Source organism: Haliotis rufescens, unplaced genomic scaffold, assembly GCF_023055435.1.
Source record: "Haliotis rufescens isolate VD_foot unplaced genomic scaffold, xgHalRufe1.0.p SCAF_2, whole genome shotgun sequence".
Taxonomy (NCBI): Eukaryota; Metazoa; Mollusca; class Gastropoda; order Lepetellida; family Haliotidae; genus Haliotis; species Haliotis rufescens.
This window is the reverse complement of record NW_025963890.1, coordinates 52,754,489-52,765,682: the sequence shown is the minus strand read 5'-3', so window position 1 is coordinate 52,765,682 and position 11,194 is coordinate 52,754,489. Positions and strand designations below refer to the sequence as shown.

Here is an 11,194-nt window from a genome sequence, read left to right as displayed (position 1 = left end):
GTTGTTGGTTTCACATGAAGTTCTTTAATGTAGAGATTTCTGGGTTAACATCTTGTTTTGATTTTGGAATTGACTTGTAACAACTATTATAAAGTGAAATGGACGATAACATAGCAAAATTTTGCGGAGTTCAATGTGAAAAAAACTAACATGTGTTTTCCTAGCAATAACTGTTAGGGAATTTTTCCAATAGAAAGTATATTTTGAACAGAAGTTTGCCCTTTGTACACTCAGTAACAGCTCCATACAGCCATGAGTTACCTCCCGTAGTCTACTGACAGCTGATGTCATTTCAGGTGGCTATCCTGTCATGTTTCGCAATCTGTAGCTCATGTCATTGGGATATGCCTAGGAGGCTGATATCGAGTCTGTTCTGGACTTCCATATCTCCCACATCTTCGTGTCCGTGGGCACCAGAAAAGTGGCTTCACGCAGGCACCGATGTGAGAAAATCAAAGTTGTGTCTTCAGTGACCAGTTGCACTACCCCTCGTTCAAGGATTAACGTCTACAAGGTGAGTTTTTTCCTTTTCCCTTGTATCTAGCTGGTGCTGATTCTTTGTTACAATCGGTCCCCAACAACCTCTGCTGGTCGTCATGGCGACCAATTGGATCAGGTGGTGAGGCTCAACGACTTCGGTGATAGGGTATCCTCCCACCCGATGGTGTGGATCATTGCTCACAATACCAATCAACTATTTACAGGCTGCCGTCATACAGCGGGAATATTGCTGAGTGTTGCATTAAACAAAAAAAACCAACCTGTTGTATCCGTCATGACATCCCACGGTCCCAGGAAAACAGAACAAACAAGTCAGAGCTTAAATAAAGTTTATCAAAACAAAACCGCAATGTCACAGTGCTAGTCAGTTTTGCTGATGTTGACTATGATGAATGGTGGTTGGCTACTTGGCACACAGGCCTGTACAGACATGATCACTACAACAGGAGGATGATTATTGTTATTATGCACAAACGGAAATGTATAAGAGGTTACATTACGGGAGGCTTAAATAGAACACTGCTGACAGAATTACGGTCTTCGTCAAAATAGGCATAAAATATGATGCTCCGTTTAAAACTTTCCAAAACAAGAACCAGACTACAGAGACGAGAATCGTCTCCAAGTGTTTATTGTAAATGATGATGGCTTGAACATAATCAGTTGGCGTTATCAAAGCTGTACAAATTTATCTGGAAGTCAGATTTCCTGTGAGTTTCCACATGCCCGATGTTGCTTCCATCTTAAGAAGGACACACTCAGGGAAGCCCGGTTCGATGAATTCATTTAAGTAGTGATATTTCATCCCTCAAACTCATCACACATACAAATTCATTCTCAAATCAAATAGAAAAGTATGAGCTGGTTATTTTGATTAAAATCAAACCACTTCAAAACTATCCTTGCATAACACTGCTTCATCAAGAAGCCAAATTACTGCTGGGAGCCATATGTTATATGGAAATGGTGAACTGTCCTTAAATACTGCTGTGGTTGGAGTATGGATACTAACTGATTATATTAATACACAAGCTCTCTTTAAGTTCACAGGTTGAAATTATATATCTAATTGTCAAATTGAATCCAATCACAAATACTGTTCTACAGTGAAACAACAAGGGCTAGTCTACATGTTTAAAGTCATCTCATAATAACCAATGTTCAACAACTGCATAGCAAACTGCGATGAAAACTTCACCGAAAGCACTAGAAGCACGATAACTTTGTCATAAATAGCTTCGCTAACCTCACCCAAGTACCATTTACATCTCACCATGACAAACAACAGTGTAACAAATGCTCTCCACTCAATTTGACAGTTACAAAAGGTTTTTCATATTACTGTAAATCCACACATAAGCCCACACCTCACTTGTTATTGCTGTTTACCGTTCTTATTTTTGCTTGATCCAGTCGGGACCCAAACATGTATTATTTGTGTGATACACGTTGCTGACTGGTTGTCGGTAAGACCGAATGATTAATTAATGTCTGTGTTGGAACCTTTCATTATAAGCATGGACTTTTCTGAGGATTGATAACATCAGCATCCCGCCCTGCAGTAGCCAGCACGTGATCAGCACGTGATCAGCACGTGATGATATTAGCTGTACAACTATACATAACAACTTCAAAGACAGTACTCTTTTGGACACACTGTCCTGGAAGATTCCCTATTCTTCTTTCTTCATAAGAAATCTACTAAAGACCAACAGACATGTACAAGTACTGTTTCTCTCGTTATTGCTTGATTTTCCGATAGATCTGTGTAAACAGGGCACACCTAAACTGGCATCAGGGCCACCTGTATCCCTCAACATTAGACTTCTTCTACATCACCATGACAATAATCCTAGCCATTGGTTGTACCAGTCCGTACCACTGTCTGTTTATACACGCCAAGTACCTGCTCCACTGGACCTCCCAAAACACAAACATGAAAGACCACGTCCAGTGAATGACACCATCCCCAAAAGGCTGTCTCCTTATTTACATGCTGTCCAGCAAGGGTCTTGTGAATCATTTAGTTCCAAACTATTAGGAGTGAGTGAGTGAGTGAGTGAGTGAGTATGGTTTTATTCCCTTTTCAGCAATGTTCCAGGCTTATCACGGCCAGGCGCTCGCACATGGTGCTGGTGGGGAATCGGACCCACACCTTCAGTGTCATGAGCCAATGGTCAAATCATTCGGGTTCCATGGCAAATGTTCAGATATACTGATATACTGTGAGTGAGTGAGTGAGTGATTGAAGTTTGATTACTATTAGGATTATTTGAAGACAGTCACTGCACGAAACACCTAGCATTAAACATTGCACAATGATGGGAATGGAACCGGACCTGGCTGAAACCAACACTTCATCCGCTTGGCTACCCCTTACTCCACGAACTTGACCCCCCAGGACTTGACATACTTAGTGGGTTCATGTTATACACAAAGTTACCATGACAACAGGAAGGAAATGACTGGGACTCTTAAACGGTGAAGAATTTGTTTCGAAAAGTCACAGGCCATGCTACTATCATTCTTCCTTGAAGATGACAAATATTTAACATAAAATACTACACCCTTCAAACAACATAGAATATTGATTTTGGTAATGAAATATCATTTACTAAGTATATCTCTTCAAAATATATCTTTCTTGATTATGAACCTATTATTTATATAAATATGTGCATGCAGAAGTACGACATATTTCACATATTTTTAACACCAACAATCAACAAGCCTTATAAGTCAGTCCCTCTCGGTAGAAACAGTCCAACAATAAACTCGGGAAACATCAAACTCTGTACAGCATTCTGCATTAAACAGGATAACAAAGACAACAGGAATTAATCAAAGGATTAACGTAGGAATTTTGGAATTGCATTTCTCAGTCAGAAACATTGTGAAAATGTAAGATGTATTTTTAATCAAATGCATAATGAATTACCCTTTAAAACAAAATGAAAGTTGACTAAATCACAACTTTTCAATCAAACTTTCAATTTAATTTCAAACTGATTTTATACCCTGATATGTTCTGTCTGCCTTACATGGGATGTAACCGGTGATGTTCAGACAATATATCACACCTCCAGACTCCCACATAACTGTCAGGCTGCAAGACATCATAACATGTCTGTCAGGATAGCCGACCTCTTTTCGTAAACAAAAGTATTCAAAATGAAAATTATTTCTTTGGTGACTATGCAACAATAAGCAACAAAGTGCTTATAACATTGTGTCCATCTACAGCTGCCGAAACATATAGTTACTGTTATTTTCAAACATTCTCAAGGAATAAATGATTTCAATAGCAACCAAATTTTCCCCAATAAAATATTGTCTATTGCTCACCCTGGACCAGACAGGACAACAGATGAAAGTTACTTGATACTCAAGTGCAACAACAGGGACATCCAACACAGTGTCCAACCAATCCCCATTAGCCAGGAAATACACAAGGGTATTATACAGTGTCCAACCAATCCCCGCTGGCCAGGAAATACACAAGGGTATCATACAGTGTCCAACCAATCCCCACTAGCCAGGAAATACACAAGGATATCATATAGTGTCCAACCAATCCCTGCTAAGCATGGAACACACAAGGATGTCATCAGTGTCCAACCAATTCCCACAAGTCATGAAATACACAAGGATGTCATCAGTGTCCAATCAATACCCTCTAGCCATGGTACACACAAGGATGTCATCAGTGTCCAACCAATCCCTGCTGGGCATGGATTATACAAGGATGTCATCAGTGCCCAACCAATCCCCGCAAGACATGGAATACACAAGGATATCATACAGTGTCCAACCAATCCTCGCAAGGCATGGAATACACAATGCAAACACTCACTTTCCAGCCAGCATGTGATAACAACAGTAACACACTCCTGGAGAGGCTCTCCTCGCATACCTGCATCCTGTGTCCCATCAAATATTACCATTTGAATTGAAACTGTTTACTTTATCAAAGTCTGCTTACCTAAAAAGCCCTTTAATGTTGGTGAATTCTTATGGAAACTGCACCATTTTGCTTATGAAGTATACATTATTTCTTTTAACAAGGTTGCATCGTTCATGTCAAATTTAAGTTATCCTGTGGTATAAGGATATGAAATCAGACCAGGCGGGCCTAAGCATTATCTTGCAACAACGAAATTATCACAACCTTTCGAAGATGAAAAGTGAGTGTTTGGAGTAAACGTCTAAACATCAACAACAAATTATGATTCATGACAACACATCCTGAGAAAAAAGTGTGATCATCAGAAATGGAAAATATACAATCTCTCAAAATAGGTTTAAATATAAGCATTTCTATATTTCATGTGGAAAATAGAAAATATGCCCTGAAATGTAGTTTCTCCAATGAAGGTACAAATGGCTCTCGTTAGCGTGGTTTTAAGAATGAGACCCATTGCTTTGGATGAAGCATGCAGAGTGGAAAGTCATAATACTATAACAATTTATATTTGTGTGATTTCGAGGACCAAGTTTGAGAAAATACATCAGAAACTAACTGAGAAATGAGTGACTACAGTGCATTCATGAGTGAGTGGGTGGTCCAGATGTGGCCATCTAGGGGGTCTGCAGCCAGGAGACACGACACAACAGACCAACTAAACCTCTATGGGATTCAAACTCACATTTACAGCATGACAAGCAAACACACCAACCACTGGGCTAGCGTACTGTCCTTTATTTCAACAGTCTACTATCACTGATGGTACATCAATCAAATGCAGCGGAATTCTTCAAACCCTGACATTGTGACCACGGTATTGTCTTGCATGAGTAAGTTGTGTTTAAACTACTTTGAAACATTGTGCAGTCATAAAATATAGTGCAATCTTAGTGTAGGTAGGGGTTGCAGAGGTATGCAAGTTCTGACTTCCACACCCCCCCTGCTGACAGGAGTAGATCATTACTGAGGGAAATATGGGATTCAAACTCAGTCAGCTGATCCAGGCAGCCAAGGGACAAAACTGTGTACAGCATCACAGGGTCATCCACTGAAATCTCACTGACCCCTAGTGTCCCAATGAACCCTAGTGTCCCAATGAACCCTACTGTCTCACTGACCTCGTGTCCCACTGACCCCTAGTGTCTCACTGACCCCTAGTGTCTCACTGACCCCTAGTGTCTCACTGACCCCTAGTGTCTCACTGACCTCGTGTCCCACTGACCCCTAGTGTCTCACTGACCCCTAGTGTCTCACTGACCTCGTGTCCCACTGACCCCTAGTGTCTCACTGACCTCGTGTACCACTGACCCCTAGTGTCTCACTGACCTCGTGTCCCACTGACCCCTAGTGTCTCACTGACCTCGTGTACCACTGACCCCTAGTGTCTCATCGACTGTCAACCAGGAACAGTGATTGAGTGAGTATGGTTTTACGCCGCTTTTAGCAATATTCCAGCAATATCACGGCAGGGGACACCAGAAATGGGCTTCACACATAGTACCCATGTCGGGATTCGAACCCGGGTCTTTCGGCGTGACAAGCAAACGCTTTAACCACAAGGCTACCCGACTGCCCCCAACCAGGAACAGCATCAGCCACTTCCCAGCAACAGCCATGAGGTCATGTGTGATCACTACCTAATGATGCGACACAGGCAGTAGTTTGTGTGCTGGGTGAAAGGTGGACATCAAGGGGAGACCATTGGGGTAGGGAAGGGTGGAGAGAGAGCCACATCATCAGTCATGGTGTGGTCATCATGAGAACAGTTTTGAATTTATCTAAAAATTAATCCCAGACTGTAAAATATGACAAGTGAGAATGTACCAACATTGATAGTGCCTGGCGTGTTTGCGATGAGACGCTGTCACACTGACAACCATATAGCGCTACAACCAACACAGTAACCAACATGGAGGAAGGGTGGGATGGGGGCTATCTACACAAAGCTCCCAGTTTGTAACAAGAAGTAATCACACGCAACATACATATATATATATAACATAAATGTACAAGTTATTACAGAATTCATAGCAAAGCCATGACTCGCCTTCATGAAGCAGCACATGGGCGTTGTCTTCTCGTGGAAATAATATAAAGATTTTAACCTTCTACACTACCCAATTTCCAATATTTTCTACTTAAAGAAAGATTGTGTTGATAATATTTCCATCATGTTTGGTGAAGGACGCCATCTCCAAGCACTGCTTCATCAAGGGGAGGAAACGAGCGGTATCACCTCACAGTGCAATAGTGTAAATACTCTCATACCCTGATTGGCTAGAATTATGCAGTCCTAAATGTGCATAACGGAATGTATTGTTTAAACATATATTACCATAGATTAACATACTTTATGAGGATAAACTATTTTAATCTCATTAATACAAATTATGCTAAAACATAATCCTAAGAATATTGTTCATGAACCATTTACAACACTGAAGATCTTCTATCTATCATTATTGGAGAGTGACATGGCCTTGGGAGCCAGTATGACAGCTGACTTGGTAGCCACGTTTGGCACGACAACAGCTGACTTGGGAGCCACGTTTGGCCGACAACAGCTGACTTGGGAGCCGGACTTTGCACTGCCACAACAATGCCAGGTTTGGAAGCCAAGTTTGGCACTGCCACAGCTGACTTGGAGTTGCATAGTCTAAGACTCACATTTTACATTTTCAATACATAAAATCAAGAACATTTAAAGCTAGTGTCCAAGAAAAACAATTAATATTGTTACCTGATTCTACCATGTCAAGCCATGGAATACACAGCATACTGACCGGAACATGATGCCTAGCACTGGCGTGGCTGTTCACATATCGTCAACAACAAACAGACGGTCGGGGGAGCTAACAGGAATGAGTGAGTGAGTTGGGTTTAACGCCGCTTTTAACAGTATTCCAGTTATATCACAGCGTGTCAGCTTAATGTTGGAGGAAAGCCCGAAGTGATGCACGTCTCAGATGTTTACCACTTCGGTGAAATCCTTGGGTATGGTGCTGACAAACCTAGAAACATAACAGGGGTGAATCAGAATTCAAACCCACAATCATAGGTTTCTAGCACGCCCAAGGGAAATTCAATTGCCAAAGCAAATTGTGGCACCTAGAACAACAGGGCCACCCGTACCCCCTGCATACAGAGGAATATTCTCACATCACTCACGGGACACAACAAGTTGGCCATCTGTTTCCAGGAGACTATAACAGGCTCAATGACTACAAAGAGACTCTGGGTTTGATGACAGTTATACCTGGCAGATCACAGTGTTGTCTGTGGTGTTTTCCATCTACTGAAATGGTCAGCATTGTTGGACTAATCAGTATGTGTCTGTATACGTTCCGTACTTCCCCTATGGGAATTATTCAGCTTATCCAATGTGAATTGGGGCTGACCAGATTGGACTCGCAGGTTTCATTCTCAAAACATCATCTGTTATTGTTTAAACTGTTGTTGACAACAATATTACAGCAACATGGCCTGCACCAACACTGACCTGACCACGAGAACAACACAGCAACCTCACGTCCACTACAGATGGTCAAAACTATCATCACTCAACAATAGAGCCGTAAGTTGGACAATATAGCCATTTGTTGGACAATATAGCCTTGTCTTGGACAATATAACCAATGTTGGGCAATATTGCCTTGTCTTGGACAATAGAGCCAATTTTGGACAACATAGCCATGTCTTGGACAACATAGCCATGTCTTGGTAGCCATGTCTTGGACAACATAGCCATGTCTTGGACAACATAGCCATGTCTTGGACTACACAGCCATATCTTGGACACATACCAAGGCAACAGAACCATGTTTACAAACGTTCACCGCAGTTGAAATATACCTCCTTTGTTTATCCTACCATTACTTGTATTCATCATGTGTCTGACTTATATGTCCTCCTCCTCCAAAAACTTGTGTCACTATTGCTTCCAAAATATTTTTTTACCTTTTTTTGAAAGGTAGGTTTTGATATTCACTGATATTAAGAGTCTCAGGTGAATTGTTGTGGAATATCAATATTAATAATGCTCCTACAAACACAATAATGTTTCCATCCAGCTGAGCTGTCGTTTGTTGCACTGTGAGATAAAGAAGGACCAGGAAGTGATGATGGTGATGAGGATGGTAAATAATACACAGAGCTACCACACTACAAGCTAACTCAAAGCCGATTGGTTGAGCTGCCTCAGGTGATGCTGTAATCAAGGCAATGATTGGTCCATTATTGGCCAGCACGGTATGATCTGTACATATTAAAAACAGCTTGGTCAGGCACAGTGCTGAAGGTCACCCTGGGTCAAGGTCACTCTGCCAGTAAGGCTTTGATTGCTTTTGGTGTGGTTTCATCTTGTAAGTGTTTGGTTGTGTATCTGAAAAAAAATTGAGAAAAATAAACACAAAATCAATTATACAAATAATCTGGTAGGTTATTTAGAGCAAAAACATTCCGCAAACATTGCAGATACACTGTAACTAATGTTCCATTACTCACCTCAAGGCATTCAGCAAACCCTCTACTTTCCTTGGTCCCTGATCTTTCAAAACCTTAATAGAACTCTTCATCTGAAACAATGGCGTAAGAGTGATGGTCAGCAATACTAAATAACATGTGTTACAGAATGGAAGTGCTGCAAATTGTAGATACTGACTACAACACAACCAAACCACGGATCAACACAAGACTAAATCTGCGTTACAAACTCATAACTATGGGATATACAGTGCCTTCTGTTGTGATGTGTTTGTTTGTTTGTTGTTTAACCACACACTCAGCAATATTCCAGCTATATTACGGCGGTCTGTAAATCATCAATTCTGGACCAGACAATCAAGTGATTGACATCATGAGCATCGATCCACACAATTGGGATACGATGATAAAAATCAACCAACTCAACTCATCCTGTTATTCGCCTCTTACGATGAGCATAGTCGCCTTTTACAGCAAGCATAGGTTGCTGAAGCCCTATTCTCTACCTGGATCTTCGTGGGTACTTTTGTGTGCTGCAGTCAGCAGTATTCCATTTATATCCCCCTTTGACTCTGGGACAGACAGGCAATTGGTTGACAGCATGATCAACATCTCATGCCAGTTGGATACGCAGTCTAGACACAGAGGCTGTGTCATTGTGAAGCAGCCGAGTGCTGCTTACATGAGTACTCAGTGTAACCCAGGTCCCTGTGGGGTTCACTGCTTTGGATCACAGGTTAATCATCACAACAAAGATCCGGGGATTTCCCGAGGAGGAACTGGTGGAGTGTCGCAATGCTGGTCTCACAACTCACATCTATCCCTGAAGTCTTTGCGAAGGCCCCGACTGGATGCACGTGGTCATAGAGAATGATTACGCCGACCATAACTCGTAAACAGAACAACTTTGTCTCCTCACTGGTAAATCTGGAACTGTACTGCCTGCAACATACGTGTGAAACTCATTGGACAACATAATCATAGACGACTGTCTCACACACACACACACAGGTGACAACACAATCATAGACGACTGTCTCACACATACACAGGTGACAACACACTCATAGACAACTGTCTCACACACACACACAGGTGACAACACAATCATAGACGACTGTCTCACACATACACAGGTGACAACACACTCATAGACAACTGTCTCACACACACACACAGGTGACAACACAATCATAGACAACTGTCTCACACACACACACAGGTGACAACACAATCATAGACAACTGTCTCACACACACACACAGGTGACAACACAATCATAGACGACTGTCTCACACATACACAGGTGACAACACACTCATAGACAACTGTCTCACACACACACACAGGTGACAACACACTCATAGACGACTGTCTCACACACACACACAGGTGACAACACAATCATAGACAACTGTCTCACACACACACAGAGGTGACAACACAATCATAGACAACTGTCTCACACACACACACACACACACAGGTGACAACATAATCATAGACGACTGTCTCACACATACACAGGTGACAATACACTCATAGACAACTGTCTCACACACACACACAGGTGACAACACACTCATAGACGACTGTCTCACACACACAGAGGTGACAACACAATCATAGACGACTGTCTCACACACACACACACACAGGTGACAACACACTCATAGACAACTGTCTCACACACACACACAGGTGACAACACACTCATAGACAACTGTCTCACACACACAGGTGACAACACACTCATAGACAACTGTCTCACACACACAGGTGACAACACAACCATAGACAACTGTCTCACACACACACACAGGTGACAACACAATCATAGACGACTGTCTCACACACACAGGTGACAACACACTCATACAACTGTCTCACACACACACACAGGTGACAACACAATCATAGACAACTGTCTCACACACACAGGTGACAACACACTCATAGACAACTGTCTCACACACACACACACACACAGGTGACAACACACTCATAGACGACTGTCTCACACACACAGGTGACAACACAATCATAGACGACTGTCTCACACACACACACAGGTGACAACACACTCATAGACAACTGTCACACACACACAGGTGACAACACACTCATAGATGACTGTCACACACACACAGGTGACAACACACTCATAGATGACTGTCTCACACACACACACAGGTGACAACACAATCATAGACAACTGTCACACACACACAGGTGACAACACACTCA

The 11,194-nt window shown here is 42.0% G+C and overlaps 1 protein-coding gene across 1 annotated transcript in view; it reads right to left on the bottom strand.

Annotated features, from left to right (window-relative positions):
- Positions 1-816: 816 nt before the first annotated feature.
- Positions 817-11,194, bottom strand: part of LOC124120493 (CYFIP-related Rac1 interactor B-like) — a 44,358-nt gene continuing 33,980 nt past the window's right edge. Inside the window, exons 9-11 of the mRNA XM_046483326.2 lie at positions 9,763-9,889; positions 8,969-9,039; positions 817-8,846 (exon numbers count right to left, since the gene is read on the bottom strand). Coding sequence (XP_046339282.1) covers positions 8,780-8,846; positions 8,969-9,039; positions 9,763-9,889 — 265 coding nt within the window. The 3' untranslated portion in view covers positions 817-8,779. The remainder of the gene's footprint in view (positions 8,847-8,968; positions 9,040-9,762; positions 9,890-11,194) is intronic.